The 26003-nt window shown below is 51.5% G+C and overlaps 2 protein-coding genes across 2 annotated transcripts; both read right to left on the reverse strand.

Annotated features, from left to right (window-relative positions):
* Positions 1–16696: 16696 nt before the first annotated feature.
* On the reverse strand, positions 16697–18466 carry N7446_010663 (uncharacterized protein; the record flags this gene model as incomplete). The annotated part of the gene is made up of 1 exon (XM_058519406.1): positions 16697–18466. One exon carries the CDS (start codon positions 18464–18466, stop codon positions 16697–16699), a length of 1770 nt encoding a protein of 589 aa, XP_058368244.1.
* Positions 18467–18724: 258 nt separating this feature from the next.
* N7446_010664 (uncharacterized protein) lies at positions 18725–20130 on the reverse strand (the record flags this gene model as incomplete). The annotated part of the gene is made up of 5 exons (XM_058519407.1): positions 18725–19349; positions 19401–19564; positions 19618–19658; positions 19715–19945; positions 19995–20130. 5 exons carry the CDS (start codon positions 20128–20130, stop codon positions 18725–18727), a joined length of 1197 nt encoding a protein of 398 aa, XP_058368245.1.
* Between the last annotated feature and the right edge of the window lie 5873 nt (positions 20131–26003).

A 26003-nucleotide genomic window follows, 5' to 3' on the forward strand; every position in this document is an offset into this window, starting at 1 on the left:
TTTACAGATGTCATGAACATTGAAAGTTTGGATTTGGTAAGGTGCCGGAAAGTTACACGAACGTTCGCTAGGATACGCTAATTGTATGCAAGCCACCTCACGTTGTCCTGTGGCGTAACGTGTGATTGGATGAGTATCGATGCAGAATAGAATATATCTGCAAAAGGACCCTTTAGTGAAGAGTTGCTTGTATGTTTCAATTTCCCTGCCATGCAGCAATCGTTTCCTCCTCGAGCTCTTGAAGTCTTTGCATTTCAGTCAACAGGCGAGGATCGGGTCCGAATCGAAGGTCTTGCATTTCGAGCTTCTGCAGAACATGTAGTCCTTTGGAGGATCGGAGTCGGGATAGCTGCACGTACAAAGAGCAATACTTCCGGTGACGGTCTTGCCCGCGAATGGTGGGGTCATCTTTAAGGTCCAGGATCGCAGCTGCAAGCGTCGAACCTTGGACTTTATAGTCGGTGAGGCAGAACGCTGGGCACATGGGGACCTGCTTTCTTCGGACCGAATAGCCTTTTAGTGTGATGGATCGCTCTAATGGAAAGACTGGGATGATGGAAGGTTCAAGGTCTTGAAATGCAGTGGGTCTTGGTCTGTCTGGTTTGAATAAAATGCAGGCAGGTGGCTTGGTGCACATGATATAGAGATCGTCGATTTCATAGAATTCAGCTTGTGGGGTGGTGTCAGGAGATAGTTTCATGACTGTTTACGAAAGATCAACACACCGGCCGGATCTAGGACGACCCCTACAGCAGTTCCCGCTGCGCCATTAACCAGGCCGATCGGGGTGCAGATGTTAGTCAGTACAACGGCAGGCATATTCGGGGTGTACAAAAAGAGACCCGGGAAAGGGATTTTGGTGCCTTGGTCCGGTTGCTGGAGCAAGCCGTCTGCACGAAGTCGCAGGTTGATAGGGCCAGTAGACCTGGTCCGCGTATGAAGCGCAGGAAATATATAGACTTTTTGGCACCGGGTCCGCGCAAATTGCTCTATTCGAACACGATTCACCTGGTGACGGAGAGAGTTTAGCTTAACGACAGTGGTGGCATCTTCTAATTGAGGGCTGACTAGGGACGTGATGGTTTTGCTGTTAAGGATGGAGCGATCGGCTTCAGTCAAAGTGCCTGTTCTCGCTCGTGATAGGAGATCTCGAAATGGAGCATCTTCCGACTGTCTCATTTGCTCATCTAAGATGATCACCTGTTTGAACTGATGCCAGAGGAGCCGACCGTGTTCATCCTCACCCGATCCTCTTCTTGGTTCCTTCCATAGTGCTGGGCCCCGAACAGGTGGAAACTGGAAAAAGTCGCCGATAAAGATGATAACGGGAAGGCCACCAAAAAGATCAGGGGAGGACCTGTCGAGGGATTTAGCGATCTTGCAGTGATTATCAATCACGCTGATCATGGTCAGATCCATCATGCTGACTTCGTCCACGAACATGATAGTCTTGCGGGACCAGATCCGTCTCACTCTCGCTTTCATTGCGGTTCCGCGGGAGCGGTCGATGGAAATCCCTAACGATGTATGGTACGTATTCCCACCGATGTTATCGGCTGCCGCTCCCGTTGGCGCCATAAGGATCACCTCGTCTTTCCGTCCGACCATGTTCATACCAGCGACAACTGCGTTGACGATCTGGCTCTTTCCGGTGCCGCCTTCGCCTCCGACATAAAGAAGGAGCTGTTCACGTTTTGTCGAATCATAAGGGTGGTCGGCCCAGGCCAACGCATCAGAAAGGATCTTCTGCACAACCATTCGTTGTTTCCGATTTAGGGGAACCACTTCACTAACCAGTGTCGTAAGGGCGGCGCCAGTAGGATTCTGGCCAACCCAGGATCGGTGATTATCCACCGCACAAATCATATCGGAGTTAGTTAGGGTAGGTTGCAAGATGCTATCTTCCATCTGGAGGTCGAAATCGTCAAGTGTAGAGCTCGAGGCTGTAGCGCCGCGATCCGTGCTTTCCTCCTGACCAAGGCTGGCGAGTCCTTTCAGTCGAGATTCCCATGACTGTAAAGTGAATGGTGGGACGAATTTTAGGCCAGATGTTTGGTACGCAGGAATGCGTAAGATATCAAGCGACTGAAGATTTTGAAGAGACAAGCTTTGATGGGCTATCGCGCGGAGCAAGGGAGGGATCCGCCGTGCAGTGACTAGGGTCTCTCGACGCCACACTTTGCTGATGGAGTGGTAAGCTGCGATCAATGTTTCCGCATTAAAAGTCTCATCCTGTAGACGAAAGGATTGTTCTTCACCATCGGAACCAAAACTTGCGGGCTCGCAGTCGTCAATATCATGGAGAGATGTGTCAGTTGCACCGTTTGCTGACTTCCATAGTCTTGCATCAGCCTGGCAGTCTTCCTTGGATTTCCGCAGAAGTTCGATGTTTCTTGCGAATCCCCGATTGTGTAATGCGAGGGTCGGCTCAACGGCCGCCCAGACTTGAACGCAGGCGTCCCGTTTCGTCGCATACCGTAAGAAGAGATTAGTTAAGCGATCCCACGGAACAAAGAGCCCTAATAATATCTCAGAAATGTCATTCATGACTGCAGTCGTTTTGGGATGGCCTCCGGGAACTGCATCTTCTGCGGCCTGGAATTCAGTGAGCTGTCCGTTGAAAGTCACAGTGGCCACCTGGGGTGAGGTGCGTGCCAGGCGCTGTACGTGGGTGGCATATCTAGGGTGGTTCGGGTCGAAGTCCATGTCTTCCGCAATGACATCGCGTACACTCTTAGTCTTTACAAGCATGCAATATTCAAATAATGCAAGGGGAGCCAGGTGTGGCCCACGCCACTTATAATTGTCAAAGATGCTTACGGGTGCGGTGTCGCCACTCTCGTACGCACAAGGTTCCTCTGCGATAGGATCAGAAGAGCCACTACGTTCAAGGTTATCTGGCTGAATGATTGCCCGGATATAGCGTCTTAACCACCAAAGATTGATGCGGACAAAGTTGTAGTTGATCGTGTAGTAGGTTGGTAGCTGCAGTAACATGCTAGCGACCTGTACGCCACTGATCTCTCGGTCATGAGAGAGGGCATTGAAGCAGCGTAGTGCAAAATTCCTAACACCCTTCTCTCGAAGTCGCAGGTCTGTCGCCGTTGGTGGCTCAGCAACTTTTGCCTTCTCAATGGACTGCTTCAATAGAGCCGCCTTGGCAACTACCTGCCATGGGGAGACATCATCTTTCGTAGCATAATTCGTGATGTAGTAGATCAGAGACAATGACTTGGAAATCGTTGGGATCCAAGAGATGTCTTGATTAGAGCGGACACAGCTGGCGATGGCCGGGTTCCACGGATTTATCCAGGCATGATTTCGAGCAAGGTGAATTAGTCCAAACTCATCTATGTTAGAAGTGGGAACGAGATCTCGAGGCATGCCGAATCGACAAGCATTCTTTCTGGATCCAGTTTGTCGATACTTGAAGCATGTTGCGAGATGGTTTCTGGAATGGACTTGCATTTTACGAGCGACGCAATTGCCATCATAAGATAGTCGGAGATGAAAGTCGCTATCGGATTCGGAGACTTTGGCTGACGGTGGCATATTGGGAAGGTTCACTTCGGGGTCGTGCGGAATACTCTCGTCAACGCCCTGCATAATAATTGACTCCAAGTAACGAATCAGGCGAGCTGCAAAGTCGCTATCCTGGAGAAGCCGGTCCCGGAAACCAGTGAAAGCCAGATTCCCCTTGGCCCATGCCAATCCGTGGAGGTGCAGCATGCCTCGACCGTTCGTCTCGACAACAGCAAAATGGTTCGAGAGATCGCCAAGGATACCGATCCGGCTAGTATTGGTAGCGAAGAGTCCGTCCAAGATGGCTTTACAGACGTGATGGAAGAACTCAGCGACTGCCACCGGGTTAGAGGTAGCCGCAGCCTCACGGATAGCGGCATTTGTAGCAGTAAAGATGTCCCCAGAGTACTCTACCCCGGCCAGGATCAGGACCAGGGGATTCCGCAGGTCGGACGGGTTGATGGTGATCCAAAAAGCGGGCATGCCATACCGGGTTATCAGTCCTCGAATCTCAGATCGCATTCTTAGTTTCTGGGCGAAAGATCCCGGGACCTGCATCCCGATAGTCTCGATATTTCGCAGCAGTCGCCGGATGATCGGATCCTCGATTTTCTGGCCAGTTGCAACCGCCTTCGTTGCATCCTGGAGCTGGTTCACAGTCAGAGAGGCGATATCATCCATAGCTGATTGCCAATTCTGCCGTTTGATGAGGAACGCGTTGCCCATCGATGACTTGCGGAGCTGGATCACATCATACAGAAGGTACATAAAGGTCTTGTGTCGTGCGAACCTACGCCAATAAGCAGAGGAAATCATCACTATTTAATTACTTTTTAAAGAAAATGACCCACCTTCTACTGTGGTGACACATAGCCCAGTCGGCGAAAGCTCCGAGTGACACCGAGATACTTCGCTCATCGAGATGGCCCCCGATCCCTGTCGGAAACAAGGTTGGGAATGCGGCAGTAAAGTAATGGGGATCTGTCCAGTGATCCACCAGGGTTGCTTCTCCGCGGATTGTGTAGGAGATTGCCGGCATCTTTCGACGATCGAGGGGCCGCGTGTTTCGCAAACGTTCTCTACCCGAGGTGTCCACACCCGATGGCGTAGTTCTGTTCATGATTATACCGAACAGTACCTCCAGCGCGCAAACATTGGGGTCCTGACGTTCTCCATTGATGTCTGTACAGACGGAACCACTGATAAGAGGTCCACTACCACTAGGGTCAAGGGCACTGTCTTGGGCAGCCTGAAGATCGTTCTCGTAGTCTCCAGTCCGCAGGCGTACCGTGTACCCTTCACGCTCATGGTGATCTGGTTCGTCGAGACAAATAATGTTGTCGCGCAGCTCCGGCGGGATGAAGTCATCGCCCCAGTCATCGATTATGGGATAATTGATCGTGATGTTACGGTAGAGGTGGTTACGTTGAACAAGGTATTGTAAAGCCGCCAGAACCTTCGCCTTCCGAACGACCAGAAATGGATTCAGGTCCGAATCTGCAGGGGGTCGAGCACCCAACCAGAACACCTTGATTAGGTTATGTAGCGCTAACTCTGGACTTGGCAGGATCTCGAGAAGTGGTTCTGGGTCTTGTGGGATAACAATGAAATGACCGCGGAGGGCATGGTAGTTTACGGGCGAGGAGCGGCCGCCCGGTCGCAGTTTCAAAACGACACCGAGAGGGTGGCACTTTGAAATGAGATATTCTTCCGTCAGGGTCAGGTCTTCCAGAGCTGACGGGTAGTCCTGGCAGAGAGTTACATTCACAAGGTTCTTTGCAGAGAACTTGGGAATCATATCTCGGTTGAGTGAATCATGGCATGATGAGCAGAGATCGCAAGTTTCACCATGCTGGCCGCAGGTATCAAGGATTCCCTCCAATGGCAGCAGCAAGGGATTGTCATTATCGACACGATAGATATTAGTGTTGGACACAAGTTTCCCACATGAGCAACAGATACTTTTTTGGAAGCGGCGGATATCTCGTCCTCGTACCTGGCTACCGATGCTCGAATGTGTGAACAGGAAATCTCTGGTGGAAATGCATCAGACGCGACAGCGCGAGCCTCCAGCTCATCGCGTAGCAAACATAGCGCTTGATCTAAATTGACCTGTGATGTTTCCAACTGTAGGGTTTTTTGCCTTTTGGCCGCGGCTATTAATGAAGTCGGATTGCCTCTTTTTTGTTCGGCGACAGGGAATTGTCGTGAGACTAGCGACGGCTGCAAGGGCGACACCGGTAGAGGAGCCGCAGGACGCACCACTCTTTGCGTTCTCGGCTCAGTTCTGGAATTTGATTGTGGAGAAAGTCCATGAAGCGGAGCGCCTGAGATATTGAACGACTGAGGCGGAGGCAAAGGTCGTTGCGAAACAGGGGCGAGAGTCCGTTGAAGAGATCGTCTTGCTAGCAAGGAAGGTCCAGCCTCGCAAATCGGATGTATCACGGGCGACGCCGGCGCAAGCGGCCGTAACATAGATCCCCTTGCCTGCAAAGCTGGCCTAGTGTCCCGAACAGGACGAGGCTTGCGCTTATGAGGTCAAAAGGGTCAGTCAAGAAGTAGAAGAGTGTACACAACGTACCTTATGGGAAGTCGTTCTTCGACCTGTAGCTCGTTGACGACAGCGATCACAGGTCTTATAACATGTCGACTGCCAAGGCTGTGCACATTGAGAGCACAAAATGCGTAGAGTGGAAAATGCTGATGCAGGAGGGGTAGGAGGCGGCGGCGCAGTCGAATGGTTGATCTCTCCTGCAGCGGCCACGAATTGTCGAGAAGCAAGTGCCCGGAGGGAAGCCTTCCGGCGACAATCATCGCAGGTTTTAAACTGTGTGGACTGCCATGGTCTAGTACAACCAGAACAGAGAATATCTCGCGCAGGAAAAGACTGCATTATAGATAGTAGTAGAGGTGATTCGGAACTAGTCAACAGCATCAGCTCACAAATCCCACCAGAGACATAAACGCTGATGCTGTATGGATGAAGTAAAACATAGAGGAGCAACGACAGCGAGGAAGATCCATGTGTGTAGCAATAAAGTGTATAGAACCGAGGCAGGACGGAATCATATAAGACGAGGACGCCAGAAGGAGGCGCCAGTTGATCAGCAATGGTAGTGGAAGGACCAGGATCCCCAGTCATGGAGAAAAAGCAAGAAGGCGCAATGCGATTATAGGAAGCTCAAAACACGCCTATTGACCAGGATCCGTTGACATCGAGAAAAAGCAACAAAGTCGCAAAACCGTATATGGGAAGCACTACGCCTAAGGAGGAAGGAAAGAGGACCGCTACAGAGCAATGAGAAGAGAGCGTGGAAAGACCAATAGCGAATCAGAGAGCAGTCAGAAGAGCGAATAACAGCAGTACTTGGCACCGAAACCGACCAATAAGGAAGGAGAATGGCGAAGACTGGTGACGCGCGCTACCGCACGCTGTGGCCCTGAAACGAAACCGGGGGAAATGAGGAAGAATTTACAGATGTCATGAACATTGAAAGTTTGGATTTGGTAAGGTGCCGGAAAGTTACACGAACGTTCGCTAGGATACGCTAATTGTATGCAAGCCACCTCACGTTGTCCTGTGGCGTAACGTGTGATTGGATGAGTATCGATGCAGAATAGAATATATCTGCAAAAGGACCCTTTAGTGAAGAGTTGCTTGTATGTTTCAATTTCCCTGCCATGCAGCAATCGTTTCCTTCTCGAGCTCTTGAAGTCTTTGCATTTCAGTCAACAGCCGAGGATCGGGTCCGAATCGAAGGTCTTCTATTTCGAGTTTCTGCAGAAGATGAAGTCCTTTGGAGGATCGAAGCCGGGATAGCTGCACATATAGCGAGCAATACTTCCGATGGCGATCTTGCCCCCGGATGGTGGGGTCATCTTTAAGGTCTAGGATCGCAGCTGCAAGAGTCGAGCCTTGAACTTTGTAGTCGGTGAGGCAGAACGCTGGGCACATGGGAACCTGCTTTCTTCGGACCGAATAGCCCTTCATAGTGATAGATCGCTCTAATGGAAAGACTGGCACGATGGAAGGTTCAAGGTCTTGAAATGCAGTGGGTCTTGGTCTGTCTGGTTTGAATAAAATGCAGGCAGGTGGCTTGGTGCACATGATATAGAGGTCGTCGATTTCAAAGAATTCAGCTAGTGGGGAGGTGTCAAGAGGATGGTTTCATCACTGTTTACGAAAGATCAACATACCGGCCGGATCTAACACGACTCCTACAGCAGTCCCCGCTGCGCCATTAACCAGGCCGAGCAGGGTGCAGATGTTGGTCAGTACAACGGCAGGCATATTTGGGGTGTAGAGAAAGAGTCCGGGAAAAGGGATTTTGGTTCCTTGGTCCGGTTGCTGGAGCAAGTCGTCTGCACGAAGCCGCAGGTTGATAGGACCAGTAGACCTGGTCCGCGTATGATGCGCAGGAAAGACATATACATTCTGACACCGGGTCCGCGCGAATTGCTCAATTCGAACGCGGTTTACCTGGTGACGCAGAGAGTTTAACTTCACGACAGTGGTGGCGTCTTCCAACAGCGGGCTGACCAGGGTCGTGATAGTTTTGCTGTTAAGAAAGGCTCGATCGGCTTCTGTCAAAGTTCCAGCCCTCGCTCGTGAAAGGAGATCACGAAACGGAGCATCTTCTGATTGTCTCATTTGCTCATCCAAGATGATTACCTGTTTGAACTGATGCCAGAGGAGCCGACCGTTCTCATCCTCATCTCTACCCCTTCTAGGCTCCTTCCATAGGGCCGGTCCCCGAACAGGTGGAAACTGGAAAAAGTCACCGATGAAGATGACGACAGGAAGCCCACCGAAAAGATCAGTGGAGGATCTATCGAGGGATTTGGCGATCTTGCAGTGATTATCAATGACTTTGATCATGGTCAGATCCATCATGCTTACTTCGTCCACGAACATGATGGTCTTGCGAGACCAGAGTCGTCTAACTCGAGATGTCATCGCAGTTCCCCGTGAGCGGTCGATAGAGATCCCTAAAGATGTGTGGTACGTATTCCCGCCAATGTTATCGGCCGCTGCACCCGTTGGGGCCATGAGGATTACCTCGTGTTTTCGTCCGATAAGGTTCATACCGGCATCAATTGCCTTGATGATCTGGCTCTTACCCGTGCCCCCTTCACCCCCGACATACAGGAGGGTCTGTTTGCGTTGCGCTGAGTCATAAGGATGGTCCGCCCAGGCCAAAGCTTCAGATAGCACCCTCTCCACGACCATTAGCTGTTTCTGATTTAGGGGAATCACTTCAACGACCAGGGACGCCAGAGAGGCGCCAGTGGGACTCTGGTCAACCCGGGACTGGAGGTCATCCATAGCAGGGACCGTGTATGAGCCAACCAGTGTAGGTTCCAAGATGCCATCTTCAATCTGGATGTCGAAATCGTCGAGTGCGAAGTTAGAGCTGGTGGCATTACGATCTGTGCTTTGCCCATGATCAAGATTGGCGAAACTTTTCAGGTGAACCTCCCACGCTTGTAAAGTGGATGGTGGGAGGTACTTTAGGCCAGATGTTTCGTATGCAGGAGTATGAAAGATATCCAGCGGCCGGAGGCTCTGTAGTAGCAAGCTTCGCACTGGGGTTATGGCGCGGAGCAAGGGAGGAATCCGGCGTCCAGTGACCAGCGTCTCTCGATGCCATGCTTTCCTGATGGAGTGATAGGCGGCGATCAACGTCTCGGTGTTAAAAGTCTCATCCTGCAGTTGAAAGCATTCATCGTTCTCGTCGCCATCAGAAGCAAAATTTGGCGGCTCAAATCCGTCAACGTCATGGTGAAATGAATCAGCTGCGCCATTCGCCGACTTCCACAAGCTTGCATCGGCTTGGCAGTCTTCCTTAGACTTCCGCAGCAACTCGATGTTTCTTGCAAATCCCCGATTGTGAAATGGGAGGGTTGGTTCAACGGCCGCCCATACTTGAACATGGGCGTCCCGCTTTGTCGCATGCCGGCGGAAGAGATCAACCAAGTGATCCCAGGGAACAAAAAGGCCCAGTAATATCTCAGCCATGTCATTTATAATTGCAGTCGTTTTCGGATGGCCTCCCGGAATCGCGTCTTCTGCGGCCTGGAACTCCGTTAGCTGTCCATTGAAAGTCACGGCGGCCACCTGGGACGTTGTGCGCGCCAAGTGCTGTACATGCGTGCCATATCTAGGATGGGTTGGTTCGAAGTCCACGTCATTCGCAACAGCGTCGCGTATATTCTTAGTCTTTACAAGCATGCAGTATTCAAATAATGAAAGAGGAGCCAGGTGCGGTCCACGCCACTTATAATTGTCAAAGATGCTTACGGGGCCGGTGTCGCCCGTTTCATATGTGCAAGGTTCTTCTGCCATGGGATCAGAAGAGGGGCCGCTTTCAAGGTTATCTGGCTGAATGATTGCCCGAATATAACGCCTTAGCCACCAGAGGTTGATACGGACGAAGTTGTAGCTGATCGTGTAATAGGTTGGTAGCTGAAGCAAGACGCTAGCGACCTGCACACCACTGATCTCTCGGTCATGAGAGAGGGCATTAAAGCAGCGTAGTGCAAAATTATTGACACCTTTTTCTCGAAGTCGGAGATCTGTCGCTGTTGGTGGCTCAGCAACCTTTGCATTCTCAATAGATTGCTTCAACAAAGCCGCCTTGGCAACCATCTGCCAGGGAGAGACGTCATCTTTCGTGGCGTAGTTGGTGATGTAATAGATCAGCGACAAAGACTTGGAGACTGTCGGAATCCAGGAGATGTCTTGATTAGAACGAACACAACTAGCAATGGCGGGGTTCCACGGGTTTATCCAGGCATGGTTTCGAGCGAGGTGAATCAGTCCAAAATCATCTACCTTAGAGGCAGGGACCAGATCTCGAGGCATGCCAAATCGACAAGCATTCTTTCCGGGACCTGTTTGCCGGTACTTGAAGCATGTGGCGAGATGGTGTTTCGAATGGACTTGTGTTTTACGAGCGACACAATTGCTGTGATACGATAGTCGAAGATGGAAGTCGTCATCGGATTCAAAATCTTTGGCCGACGGTGGCATGCCGGGAAGGTTCACTTCAGGGTCTTGCAAAATACTCTCATCAACGCCTTGGGTAATGATTGACTCTAAGTAGCGAATCATGCGAGCCGCAAAGTCGCTATCCTGGAGGAGCCGATCTCGCAAAGTAGTGAAAGCCAGGTTTCCTCGCGCCCATGCTAATCCGTGGAGATGTAACATGCCTCGACCATTCGTCTCGACAACAGCGAAATGGTTCGAGAGATCGCCAAGGATACCGATCCGGTCAGTATTAGTAGCGAAAAGGCCGCCCAGAACGGCTTTACAGACTTGATGGAAAAACTCAGCGACTGCCACCGGATTAGAGGTAACGGCGGCCTCACGGATAGCGGCATTTGCCGCAGCCAAGTTGTTCCCAGAGTACTCTACGCCAGCCAGGATCAGGACCAAAGGATTACGTAGGTCAGAGGGGTTGATAGTGATCCAGAAAGCTGGCATACCGTACCGTGTAATCAGTCCTCGAATTTCAGAACGCATTCTTAGTTTCTGGGCGAAGGATCCCGGGACTTGCATCCCGACAGTCTCGATATTTCGCAGCAGTCGTCGGATGACCGGATCCTCAATCTTCTGGCCGCTTTCGATGGTCTTCGCTGCATTCTGGAGTTGGGTCACTGTTAGAGAGGCGATGTCGTCCACTGCCGACTGCCAGTTCTGCCGTTTAATGAGGAATGCGTTCCCTAGCGAGGATTTTCGGAGTTGGATCACATCATACAGCAGGTACATGAACGTTTTGTGGCGTGCGAACCTACAGGAATAAGGAGAGACAAAGATCAGTATCTATAGAATTTTTTTTTTTTTTTTTTTTTTTTTTCCAAAGAAAGCCACGCACCTTCTACTGTGGTGACGCAAAGCCCACTCGGCAAACGCTCCAATTGACACCGGGACAGTTCGTTCATCGAGATGGCCCCCAATGCCTCTCGGAAACAAGGTTGGAAACGCGGCAGTAAAGTAACGAGGGTCCGTCCAGTGATTTACCAGGGTGGTTTGGCCACGGATTGTGTAAGAAATTAATGGTATCTTTCGATGACCAAGGGGCCGTGTGCCTCTTGCACGTTCTCTGGCTGAGGTACTCTCACTCGACGGGGCCGGTTGGTTCGTAAGGACGGTGAACAATGCGTCCAAAACGCGGCGATCCAGGTCTTGACGTTCTCCGTTTATGTCCGTGGCGACAGAGCCGGTATTGAAAGGGCTACCGCCACTCGCGTCGAATGCACTATCCTGGGCAGCCTGAAGATCGTTCTCGTAGTTCCCTGTCTGTAGATTTACCGTGTAACCTTCGCGCTCGTGGTGATCCGGCTCGTCGAGATAGATGATGGTATCCCGCAGGTCCGGCGGGATAAAGTCATCGCCCCAGTCATCGATCATGGGACGGTTAATTATGGTGTTACGGTAGAGGTGGTTATGTTGGACAAGGTACTCCAAGGCTGCCAGAACCTTCGCCTTCCGCACGAGTAGGAATTGAATCAGGTCCGAATCTACGGGAGGTCGACGACCCAACCAGAACACCTTGATCAGACTATGTAATGTCAACTCCGGGCTCGGTAGGATCTCGAGAAGTGGTTCTGGGTCCTGTGGGATGACAATGAAATGGCCACGGAGAGCACGGTAGTTGATTGGCGAGGAGCGGCCACCTGGTCGCAGTTTCAAAACGACACCGAGAAGATGGCACTTTGCAATGAGACATTCTTCTATCAGAGTGAGGCCTTCCAGAGCAGACGGATAGTCCTGGCACCGAGTCACATTCACAAGGTTCTTCGCAGAGAACTTGGGGATCATATTTCGATTGAGCGAAGCATGGCACGACGAGCACAGATTCCAAGTGTTACCATGTCGGCCGCAGGGATCAAGACTCCCCAACAGTGACAGCAGCAAAGGATCCTCATTATGTGCGCGGTAGATATCTGTGTCGGAGACAAGTTCCCCGCACGAACAACAGACGCATCTCTTCGCAGCCGCAGAAATCTCATCCTCGTATCTGGCTATGGATGCTCGTATATGCGAACAGGAGATATCCGGGGGAAAAGCATCGGAGGCGACGGCACGAGCCTCTAGCTCAGCACGCAGGAAACCTACCGCTCGATTTAAATTGGCCAGCGACCTCTCCAAATCTACCGTTCTCTCCCTGTTGACCGTGGCCAGTAAAGGATTCGGATAGCATCTTGTCTCTATATTGATGGGAGATGCCTGTGAGATCCGTGGCGACTGTGGGGAGGACACCGGCAAAGGACCTGCAGGAAGTAGCACTCTCTGGGGTCCCGGCCCGGTTCTCGAATATAATGGCACAGGGACGGGCCGAAGCGCAGCGTTTAGAATATCGAACGATGGAGGCGGAGCCATCGGCGCTTGCGGAACTGGTGCCAGAGGCCGCAAACGGGATCTCCTTTCTGGCAAGTATGCTACAGTATCATGTACAGAATTGTCATTAACAGGACTCGGTATGCGGAGAGCTGGTGCTAGAGGCCTCAAAGGAGATGCCCTTGCGGGCAAGGATGCTCTAGGATCACGAACAGGATGTGGCGTGTGTGGAACTGGGGCCAGAGGCCTTAGAGTAGAACCTCCTGCAGGCAAAAACGTTCCAGGGTCTCGAACGGGCTGCAGTGTGTGCTGAACAGGGTCAACAATGCAGCAGATAAGAAGGACGGACCACTCCCAGTACCTGGTACGATGCTACCGTCCTCCGTGTAGCTGCCTGGCGGCAGCGATTACACGTCCTATGATACAACGACCGGCAGGGGCGTGCACATGTAGAGCACGAAAAATGTAGCGTCGAAAAGGCAGGAACAGTAGGGGAAGTTAGAGGCGGAGGTGGCCCAGTTAAAATATTACTCGTGAGTCGTGCCTACAGTAGCTCAAAGCTGTCGGGCTCTGACCGCCCGTTGAGAAACCCTCCTGCGGCAATTGTCGCAGGACCGAAACTGTGTAGAGCGCCATGGTCTGGCGCAACCAGAGCAGAAAGAACGTTGCGCAGGAAGAGATGTCATTAGAGAAGAGATGACTTGAAACCAGCAAACGGCATCCGTTCCGAGGCGCACTGGGAGAGGAGCGACAGGAAAAAGTTGGGACCAGCGAGAAAGATCCGTGTTGATCATTCATATAGTAGAAGTCGAACACGTCACCGTGCGCATGAGTGCATAATAGTACTATCTGCAGGATGTTCAGGACAAATAAGGGTGGAATCATAATAGAAAGGCGAGAAGGCCGGAACCCCACCGACTCCAAGACTAGCGGGAACACCGGGATCCCTAGACACGGAGAAAAAGCAACAGAGGCCGAATACGAATTCGGGAAGCACAAAGCCTAAGGAGGAAGGAAAGGAAAGTAGGTGAGCAGCAATCAGAAGCGAGCGCGGAGAGACAGAGCAGCAATCGGAGGAGAGCCTGGAGAGTCGCAGCAGCAAACGAGAAGAGCGTATTGGCAGTCAATAGGAGCATTCCTTGGCACGAGAAAGCACCAATTAGCAACGAAAAAAACGAAGAGTTTGGCAGTGAGAGGCCAGCAAAGGTTGGCGGGCAGCTCGCGCAGTGTTGTAAACCCTTTCACTACGTTCCTTCGTTTCAGGGCAAGGTTGGCGGGCAGCTCGCGCAGGGTTGTAAACCCTTTCACTACGTTCCTTCGTTTCAGGGCAGGTTGCGGGCAGCTCGCGCAGGGTAGTAAACCCCTCCACTTCGTTCCTCGTTTCAGGGCAACCCCTTCACTCGTTCCTCGTTTCAGGGCAATGGGAAGTGCGCGTGGCAGAACAGTCCATATACAGTTAAGCCTCGTCTTTTTGCAACGTCTCGCGCACAGGTACATCCCGTGTTTAAATCCCTTTCTCTCACTTCGTTCGTTTCAGGGCATTTTGGGGCTGATGTAAAATACTGTAAATCTGTACAGAATGTTTTAGGCAGGGGCCCTGAAGGGGTGGGGGTTTGATCTCGCGATCTGGCTTGATCCATGCTGGCCAACTCCCTTTCTTCCTTTCCATTCACAGCCTTTGTCTTACCTACATCTTCCATGAACGAAGGCTGTGCTGCTGCTGTAGAAGACTAACCGTGGTAGGCCAATATGGTTCTCGTTTGCGTTGCCCATTGTTCCTGCTTTCTGCTGCCGCTTCTATCCGTTCCTAACGTGTGGAACCTCCCGTGTAGGCTGACGCAGATCTCAAGGAATTCCATCGTGTTTAAATATGAGCGACAGCCCATATTACGCTGACTATAACTCTCAGCGCCAAGAGCTCGAACTAAAGGAACAAGATTCTCAATATTCCCCTTTCTACGCAGGGATACTTCCGGAGTCCTTATGCTACTCTTGTCCGTTGTAGTCCCACCCCATCTATCTTTCTCGACGATGAACCCAATCCCGCAATCCCACTACTAAATGCTATACCACTGCTCCGGGAATTGAGTGGGAGGAGGATAAGATCTACGACGAGGATCCACCTAGCACTACTTCATAGAATGGCTGGTCACCGTCAACAACAAGGCAGTGGTGACGGACACGGAAGAAGACCTAGTCTTGGCCCTAGGCGCGTACCGGTAGCTATTTTTGGAAAAGAAGCTACTGACTGTCCTTGGACAGAAAGTCTCTCCTAATAGAAGATTCAGAGTTGATGACACTGCGATTGTTTTGTCAGTCAACGACCGCTTCAGCGTGATCTGACCAAGCGTTTCAACAATACCGATATCGTTTGGACTGCCATCGAGAGACAGCTCCGGATGTGGTCGAGTCACTTCTGTCGTGGCAAGAGACACACGCTCAGGATCTCTTTTAACTACGTAGAGGATTGCACTTCTCTATCCGCTGGACGAAACGGGGAGAAGAGAGGTAAATCTCTGTCACCAAGAGTATTCTTGATGATCGAGACGCCCAGCTAGATGCTGAAAAAGATGCATGCGGTCAGCAAGCAATCTGGCGACGCATTTATGCCATGATGAAATGTGATTCAAGTGCATGCCATTTAGGCCTCTACTGTTGGCTGAATCCGGTCCGGAAGAAGCATTATCGACTTCGCACTTGAACCCTTAGAAGGTTGGTTACTTACGCCGAGAAAGGTGGTGTCCTGGAGACGCACAAAGGTGTTCCTGGTGAAATCCAAGAAGAGCTATACATGGAGGAGCAGCAGAGGCCGGAGAAGGACGCACAAAGGGGGGAACATTGCGGGGCTCAGAACGCGGTATCCACCTATCAACATCAATGTTCTCCCGTCCCACCCTGCTGGGGTGGACATAACGGCTACAGAGGCGACCGTTGACTCAGCTGGGTCGAAGGATATGGGCCCATTGAAAATTCCCGGGTTCAAAGACGTTGCTGTCAAAGAATATGGTGAATGGCTCGCATCAAATGTGTCAGATGAAACCCTCAAAGCTGCATTTTGACAAGCGTCCGATGTAACGCTGTCAGATGGGTTCGACCTTGAGCACATTTACAAGGATCGAAATCAGAATTCTCTGTTGGCAAGGGTATTAAACCAGGCATTGCTCGAAGATTCGTAGAAAACATCCGTGAATGCAGTCGAGCTCAGGCAGCAACCAAAGCTTTATTTGATGGCGGAGCAGGTGTGTCTATAATGGACCATAGTTAATGGTCTCACGCCAGGAGACATAGCCCAGAAAGGCAAGGGTGGTATCATGAAAATACTCGAAGGCGGTGAGGTTCCAATATGTCTTTCACCTTACTGTGAATTGCATTAGCCAGGCATACTTTTGGCAGATTGGTTAAAATATCCTTTAATTTCCTCTTAGAATTCAAATAATTCGTAAAGACTTGGTATCTCTTGGCTCTGCCCGACATAGTCGTCTCGTTTCTGTTTACGGTCGCTCTAGAGTGGGCCGACACTCCAAGATAGAGCGATGAAAGTCGATAATCAACGCCCATCCAAGCTCTTTTCTTTGTTCCAGAGGCCATTGTCACGCCGAAGGTTTCCGCGGACGATTCCCAAGAATTTGATTCGAAACCACAGCGTCAGCTCCGTCGTTGCTGTGCTTTCGCCACCCAATCCATGATGAGCACTCTTGAGCCCTCTGGCACTTGTTATTACCAAGATTTCCTTTCTGACTTCAAAACGGGGTATCCAATTCGATGATGCAGACTTTAGCCGGATTCATCTGATCATTACTACTACTACTCGTGTACTTGCCTAACTAATCTCTACCTGGCTGTTTCAAATCCCGTTCCATCGCCATACTTCCGCAGAGATTCCAAAATGTGTTCGATCCCCGGGCGAGTTCGCGCGACCCGCGCATCCTCACACGCGTTCAGATCAACTGCCCGCTGAACAAGGTAGCCCCTAGCCTCTCTGATTCTCTCACTCCACCATTTTCGGAGCGTATCCACAGCAGCACGAGCCTCACTCTCAACGTCCTCTTTCATCGTGCTACGTGCATCGTACACAACATTCCCAACGGTCCGGATACACCGTTTTAACCCAGCCCACTCCGGCGCTCCCCGCGTACACTCCCGGATAAGATCTTGTACATGCTCAGGAGTATATCGAAAATCCGGGAAGCGATGCTCAGAATCCACCTCCCTAAATACATCCCCACCAAAGAACTCAGCTGCGTTTGCGCTCGCCCTTCCTTCAAAAATACACCACAGAATCCGTCCGAACATGAAAACAACAGCATGGTCTCGCTCGTCAGGCGAGAGAGCCCTCCAGCTCTTGTTATACCCGATATCCATATCCGACTCTGGATCAACATCTGTATGTGGACTCCCACCTCCATTCCCAGGCCCCAGTGGATGGTGGCCCCTCCACGAAGGAAGATACCTATCCAAGAGCGCGCGATACTTCCTCCCCACTGCGCGTGGGATATAACTCGATCTTCGCGTAGCCAGATACACCAGGAGCATGAGTTTATTAATCTCCGGCGGCGACCACGAGGCCCACGATCCGCGCTGCTCAAAATCGATCAGCATGGCGTCCTCGCCATTCTTTGACTCCCTGAGAACGATGTTATCCAGCTTCAGGTCGGAGTAGTATCCCATAGAAGATGTCTTAACATGTGCAAGCGCGGAGGCGAGCTGGTACGCCCATCGGACCTTGGTTCCCAGGTTGATAGTGTTGGCAGGTTTAGAGGTTATTCTTGTTGCGAGTGTCCCTCCTGAGTGGAACTCGAGGAGAAAGCCACATATGCCTTTTTTGCCTCCGAAGTTTACCTTCTTGGTGACGATGTGTACCGGGCGTGATATTATGTTGGGGTGTGGTTTAACCGAGAGGAGAAGGAGCAGCTCGCGGTATAGGAAGCGAGGGTTTCCTGTGGTCGACTTGAAGACGAGTTTTTCGCTGGGGTTGTCTCTGAGTGTGACGAGATGGACCGTTTCATGCAGCTCTGTTACGAGCTGAAGCTCCGATAGATCAATAACAGGGGGGAGATGGTCTGGTTGCACCTTCCACATTGTTTGGAGGTGCTTGTGTGTACGCCACTGGAGCTCGAGCTCGTAGTTTGCTTCAAAGCTAATCTGCATATCACGGACGTTCTCCGCTAATATTTCAATGTTGATTCTAGAGCCGAATGGCATATTCATGTATGTGTTCTCGAAGTTGTCGAAATTGGTCGACCACACTTCTAGTGCCGCGAGGATATGCTCCGCTAAAGCAGAGCTACCCCCGCTGCCAGGTGTCATGGATGCGAAGCTCGGCCTCATGGATCGCCACGGCTCTTGTCTGTTAGCAGAGCTGTGGAGGTGGATTTCGATTCGCACTGGCTTGTGGCCAAGAGCGAACTTGGGGATGGCGGAGATCTTGGAGGTGATGAAATCGGCGCGAAAGAGATGCCATGAGGAGTGGGGTTTGGAGCTGTCGCGTGCATTCTTGTCCTTTGGGTTTCGAGTGAGTGTTAGTGCTTTTAAGTCGCTGGTTGGTATATAGCTGATAGCTGGTCCCAGGAGGAACTCTACCGTCCGTGATGACGGTTCCATGTCTAGTCATTGTCCGAAGCATGGGAGGATGCTTGAGACTGGCATTCGCGCTGGATCGTACAAGCCGTGCCCCACTACTAAATTAAGGTTCGTCACTCGTAAAGCAATATTAAGCGGAGACGCTAGTTCAATCGAAGCGAAATATTAATGTTATAGATTGCAACCCATCCATCCATAAATAATAACCCTAACCTCGCGCCTCAGAAACCTTCTAGGTAACACATCCCATACAATTGAGGGGAAAAAAGTAGAACAGAATTACGACCATCCTCCCATACTCACTCCACCACCCCCAAAGCTCCCTCCTCCGAAACTGCCTCCCCCGAAACTGCCTCCCCCGAAACTGCCTCCCCCGACACTGCCTCCTGCGCTCATGCCTCCGACGCTAGCACCATCGCTGCCGTCGTCGCCGGCTTCAACTTTGACATTAACAGTCGCAGAAAATTCCGTGCTATTTCCCGTCTTGCGGCCCTTTCCACCACGTTTGTTGGGACGAAGAGCCCAGATCTGTCTCGACATTTTCGACTGAAACAGGTCATCCATGTTTTTCTGCATTACCGGCGGGAGTTTCCAGGCTAGACTCCCATTTCGCAGCCATAGCTTCACAAGATGGCGATCCTCATCCTGGTTATCGTCGATTGCATGTAATAGGGCAAGATTGTTAATGAAAAGCAAGTCTCCCTGTCTGAGCCGAAGGGCGACATGACTCTCTGCAGCTTTCATTGCTACATCCTGGGTAGGCCCCAAGTCATAGGTTCCGAAGAAACTATCTGAGGCACAGCTCCCTGTGTAGCTCAATATTGCCTTGCCGTCGTAGAGGAAGAGGTCAGTGCGGTACTCTTTTTGGGCGAAACACGTTCTTGGTTTGCTGAGCCTAGCATACCTTCATTGTCAGAAAATTTCTTATCCGCAATGGCGAGTGGAAGTAACGTACCTCTCTTGTTGAGGAAAATTGGCGAACTTATCGAGAATCTTCCCCTTTGCATGCCGTAGCTGGTTATAGACACGCCACGAGGAAGCCAACTTGAAGACTTCGTCTTTCTGTGAGCGGACATGAAAAGCCACAATATCGCACATTTCGCTTTCGGTATGGAATCTCTATGTAGGTCAGCTTCGCAATTCTCATAATCTGGAGGGTAAGAGATACCTACGTAACTTCGGCGGTTCTTTTCCACCGACTTACAGATATGAGCTAGGGAGGAATACGTCAATTGAGAACACGTCCAATAGAGAATAGGCTCAGATTACTTATCATATCTCCCAAGGGGTTCTGCATCGCGCGCTGTTCACCAATATAAGACGATATGCCTAAGAAGATGAGAGTGCTATCTTCGATAGAGTAGTTCGCTAGATTCATTCCGCGGACGATATAGAATCCGCGCCCATAATGAATAGCTTTAGCAAAGGCCAAGAGTTTCGGGCCAAGAGAGGCAAGCGCAAAGTTCTCTGTGTTTGTTTCAGGGCCATCCAGATCCATGTCTAGCAACCGTGCAGTCAACATTTACCGCTCCATCTATACAGGGCGTACGGAGAGAAACTTGAAAAGACAGACCCTTAAAACCTTCCAGTGCCTGCTCAATCTCGACAATATCGGTTGAGCTCAGCTTGTAGGTAACCTCGTTGGGATCAAGGATGTTTCCATCCCAGGCCATAAAGCCCTTCATCGCGGGCCATCGCCAGGGCGGGCGATACGGGTTGTTTTTTGCCCCAGGCCAGCAGCCAGGTGGATATAGGTTTCTCCTTGGCATTCTGAATCCCAAGGCTCGTTTGAACTGCCTTCGGATCCTAGAGGAAGAAAATAAAGGAGGAAAATAAAGGAGGTCAATTCGGGGTGGTAGAGGACAGGAGATCCGTGCGCCCCGTCCCTTCTGAGGCAGAAGCGAGCTCTCGATAGAAATACGACGAAGCTTAGCCTATTTATCCTCAGCCTCCATGCTCTTCATTTTACCCTTCCACCTTCATCCTCTTCATGGAGCATACAGTTCTCTACAGAGATGATAGAGCCAACGATGATATCTCATGATATATTAAAATTTAGTTGATAGGCCTTCTCTTTGCTCGCCTGGAAGATTCTCACCCTCGGCTCATGTTCTTATCTAGCAATTCCTTCCTCCAATTGGCCTGTGGGTTTGAGTCGCCCAATTTGCGGCCTTGGGCATTCAGTTCTGACTGTTGTTGCTTGGTAAAGGGGGCAGGGGTACCGCCCGCTATCACCAATGGCGCGTGGAGAATACCAATGGCTGGCTGGATTTTCGCTCGACTTTGGGAATTTGTTTCACCTAGTCCAATGACTTGACTGAGAGGGTCAATGTGGATCTCACCTGGGCGGCACCCCGCTCAAGTGGAGAAAATGATCCTAACGCACCGAGCCACTTGCTACTTGGTCAGGCTGCACTCTCCAAAATACGATTCACGACAGAAGTCGCAGAGCAAGAGAGGAAACATGACGCATCGCAAAGGCTACCCAGACGTGGAACGGTGGAACTGATGCGCGCCGTCACCTGGCGGAGTCCCTGAACAGATATCCATGCCCTTCGGCCCACCCACCCACACCGCTTTCCCGTTGTGTGTACGCCACTCGTCACCATTGGTTTTTTGACTGTTCGCCTACACAGTAGATTTCGAAAACAGATTACCCCCAAGACGCGCACGCTTTCTTTCCCAGCGCCCCACTTGAGAGCTAAGTCCGGATCGCCGAGTTTCAGAGTACCCTACAGCCAATCATACCGCCACACGCTCCCACAGGGGACTTTCTCTAGCCAAAGTCAGCTAAGCGCAATCGGACTGGGGCGCTGGGAAAGAAAGCGCGTGTGTCTGGGGGGTAATCTGTTTTCGAAACCTACTGTACAATTAGATCGGGGAATTTGAAAACGACTGAATTCTATTACTGCGATTGGAGATATATGTGAAATCTTAAGATAAAACATCCATGTACTTCATCTGTCATGATATCGCCGTTATTCTTCACCGGGAAGTTGAACCGCGTGTCGAACTGTTTAACCCCAAGGCATTCAGACTAATAATCGGTTTGGCCACTTCGAAGGTATTAGCACGTTTTTGTACCCATTTTCATAGTGCGAACTAAAGACAACTCTTTCTTGGCAAAAACGTTTTCTTGAAATATCTAGCCAATCAGAGGTCTCACAGCCTCGTGAATTAGTTCATCGTAATCGTAACCTCAAGCGCTACGACCTGATACCCTTTTTATAGGGGAGATGGCAGCGATGGTTGGGACGGGTGCGAACGCACAGATTTTGCCCCCTGACAGGAGAGGAACACCAAAAACCACGGCCCTCGCGGATCCACCCCGATCCATGGACGACATCGCGGAAGGGGCCCGCAGGGTGCTCAACCACATCGAGAACAATGGCACGGAGGACCGGTATGTCACTGGATATATTCGTGCTGTCCGCCAGTACGCACTCAACGCCCAACGGGGAGACGGCCAGGGGATGGCCAAGGTGCTTGAGGCGCTGACCAAGATCAACGCCGACACCGAACGCCTGAACCAGCGAATTGATACCATAGAAAAGACAACGAGCACATTATCGACGGCACTATCTACCCCCGCGGCGAACTCTGCGGCAGCGTGGCGCAACTTCCGGGCCAAAGAATGGCAGCGCGACTTGGCTACGGCTGCGGCTCCTATCACCCGGAGCGGCGGCACATCGTCACCAGGAGTACCGGAAATGGAACTTCGCGAGGACCGAGAGGTCATCGTCAAGGTCGGAATGAACCGCGAGCAAATCCGTGGATTGACACCAAAAGATTTGGTCGAGAGGGCTGAACGACAGAGGGTATCAAATGCCCGTCAGAAGAATTCAGGGGTACTGGCCGGACAGGCTTTCTTTGTCGCTGCTCGAAAATTGCCGTCGGGGGATGTGGCAATGATCGCCAACAGTGCGGCAGGGGCAGAGGTCCTCCGCAAACATGCTGCGTGGCTGAGAGCCTTTGGACCAGGCTCGGTGGTCCAAGAACCGTCATGGGGAGTGGTGGCGTACCATATCCCCGTGAGGTCCATGAAGGTTACTCCGGAGACGATGGCTGACGTTGCGGCTGAGCTGCTCAGGCAGAACAACTGGGGCGAAGGCGCTAAGATTCAGTATCTAGGATGGATGACCCGTCCGGGTGAGAGGGCGGAGGGCTCCATCCTGATCGAGTTCACCAGCCCAGTCGTGGCTAATCGCGCGATCATCTCGGGAGTCGTGTGGGGGAAGCAAATTCACAATGCATCACGATTCTGTCGTGAGGGGCGGATAAAGCTATGCAGAAAATGCCAAAAGCCGGGGCATATCCAGTCACACTGTTCCAACTTATTCAAATGCGGTCACTGCGCCAACGGACACCCGACCTGGGAGTGTCCGTCGACGAAGGGGCAAGCGATACCAGTCAAGTGCGCCAACTGTGGTGAAGGGCATCGCCCTACAAGTCGGGAATGTCCGGTGAAGGTTGCAGCGATGAACGAAGCCAAGCAAGCGCTGGCCAACTGCCCTGCATATCACCGCGTTCCTCTGCACCTCCGAGTGACGGCAAGCACTGGCAAAGAAGCAACTTCGACCAGGGCAGACCCCATGGCCACGAATGGACTCGAAGCGTCGATACACGCTCCAGAGGAGCAACGGGGGAAGAGCCCCGGCGGAACCCCCAGGATGCTGTAATCGACGTGGAGGCTGCAGCAATAGAAGTAGAAACATCACCAGAGGAAAACACTGAGCCTATTCAGCCTACTCAGCTCAAAAGAGGTCCTGGTCGCCCAAAAGGCTCAAGAACGAGGCCAAAGAATCCGAAACCAGCAATGATACCACTAGCATGCCAAGGGTCAACAAGGCTCCAAGCGGCCTCGAAAAGGCGCCGCACAGGCGAGCCGGACGACACCATGGACGAGCAACCAGACGACAATGAATGGCTCAGCATTCAACCCACTCCGGCCGATCTCCCTCAACCTGACACTCCGCAGGATAGCCGGGAACACCGACTTACCCAATTCATTAACGAGGTCACCTCTGTCAACATGGCCGGTAACACGTCCGAGCCTGATGACGAGGACGAACTGGACCCGGAGAGCCCCGAATACCGCAAATTGGTGGTTCTGAAATACAAGCAGCGACAAGCGATACCAATCGGATCTTCTCCGCCGATTTTTACGACGGATGCACCAACAATCGAAGACCCAAATGATGAAGTATGGCACGAGGCCAGCGAACGAAGCGATGACGAACAAACTCATCAATGAAATCGTTTGAGATTCTTCAATACAACGTACACAAATCGTGGCCAGTGATGGCAACGTTCCTCAGAGACAGAAATGTCCTCGCGGCGGACGTCGTCGCGGTGCAGGAGCCATGGAAGAACGAAATGCAACACACAACACACCAACCAGCGACGGCAACATTCCAGCTAATTTACCCACCAAAAGCAGCTGCCGACGGAACAACCCAAGGCCAGGACAATCAAGTCCAAGCCTCGGATCTCTCCCAACCGGGCGTATGCCTGTTTGTGTCTAAAAGGCTTGACCCGAGCACTTGGTCGTGTCAACTCGTCTCACAGGACTACCAGTTACTGAAACTTAGAAAGGCTCATCAGGGCAGAGACTGGACAGATCTCTTCATACACAACATATACAATAGGCCGGGCAGCAATACTCTTAGACATCTGAGAAATGAGCTGTCAAAACGACCTCATGGAGAACACATCATCCTTGGAGATATGAACGCGCATCACCCGAGATGGGGAGGAACAGGGACCAGGCTCGATCAGGAGGCCGAGCAACTCCTAGAAATCGCCAACGAATGGGGACTCGAGTTGACGACCCAACAAGGCAGACCTACCTGGTCTCGAAACGATCAGTCGTCGGTGATTGACCTCACCTTCATCACATCCAACCTTGTCAACAGGCTTATCAATTGCGAGAGGGCGGATGACATCGAACACGCATCCGACCATTTCCCGATCAGGACTGTGCTTGATATTATTACACCCATTGCAGTACAACAGAAGAGAAGAAACTGGAACGCAACCGATGATCAGAAACTCATCCAGAAGATCGAAGGAGGTCTACGGACAGGAGGCCTATACCGGGCAAATCCGCAAAGGATAGAAGCCAAATGCCAGGAGCTGATGGGAGCGATCCAAACAGCAATCGAGGAATCAACCCCATGGGCAAAACCATCCGCGTGGTCGAACCCCGACTTTGACGACGAGTGTAAAGTTGCGGTCAAAGAGGTTCGTCGCCTCCGTCGCAAACATACGAGAACTCAAGACCCCTACGACTGGATGTGCTACTCTGAAGCACGCAACAGAAAAACACGACTCGTCAAGAGAACCTTGTCAAGGGCGCACCGGCGCCGAGTCCAGCAGGTCATTGAAGATGGCCCACAGGGTATGTGGCGATTGGCTAAATGGGCAAGAAACCGAGATGGGGCCTACGAGAAGGGTATCACCCCTTCGCTGAAAATACAGGATCCCCAAATGCCTGGAACTCTCGCAGAAACAGTTGATCAAAAGGCAGAGGCATTCCGGATTGCCTTCTTCCCCAAACCGCCGCCAGCCGATCTATCCGACACGGACTCATTCCAGTACCCACAGCAAATCGAGTTTCCAGCAGTCACCGCTCAAGAGATACAGGAGGCGGTGCGAGGAGCGAAAGCAGGGAAAGCACCCGGAGAAGACGGTATACCAAACTCTCTCTGGCACAAGCTTATCGAGATACCGGTGGTTCTAGCAACAATGGTCCAGTTATTCAACGCATGCATAAACACGGGATACAACCCGTCACATTTCCAGCGCTCAATCACGGTGGTGCTCCGGAAGCAAGGCAAAAGTGACTACCAGCTCGCAAAATCCTACAGACCCGTCGCGTTGCTGAACACGCTCGGAAAGTTTCTGGAGGCAGTTGTCGCGCGACGGATCAGCTACGCAGCAGAAACCAACGGTTTACTCCCACGAAACCATCTAGGCGGGCGAAAGGGCATATCCACCGATCATGCTATCCACACTATCATCGACCGAATCAAGACTGCATGGGGAAAGGGCAAGCCAGTGGTATCTCTGCTAATGCTGGACGTGTCCGGAGCGTACGACAATGTCTCCCATGAACGTCTACTACACAACCTCAAGAAACGTCGCTTGGGACATTTCGTTCCCTGGGTGAGGGCCTTCTTGACCAATCGAAGCACAAGGATCCGCATGCCCGAGGGCACATCCGATCGAATCCTGACACCTACAGGCATCCCTCAAGGATCACCGATCTCACCCATTCTATATCTCATCTACAACGCAGACCTCGTTGAGAACTGCAGCAACGGTGTGACAAGCAACGGGTGGGTCGACGATGTTTGCTTCATGACAAAGGGAGACAGCGAACGCGAAACCATCAAGAAACTCAGAGCGGCATGCCGCAAAGCCGACCAATGGGCCGAGAAACATGCATCAGTTTTTGACCCGAAGAAGTATGCACTCGTGCATTTTGTAAACACCAGGGAAGTCGACCCACAACACACATCGCTTTCTCTACGAGGACACACGGTGACAGCGACGA

This window comes from Penicillium canescens, assembly GCF_028828765.1.
Source record: "Penicillium canescens strain IBT 15451 chromosome Unknown utg000007l_segment0_segment0, whole genome shotgun sequence".
NCBI classification, from domain to species: domain Eukaryota; kingdom Fungi; phylum Ascomycota; class Eurotiomycetes; order Eurotiales; family Aspergillaceae; genus Penicillium; species Penicillium canescens.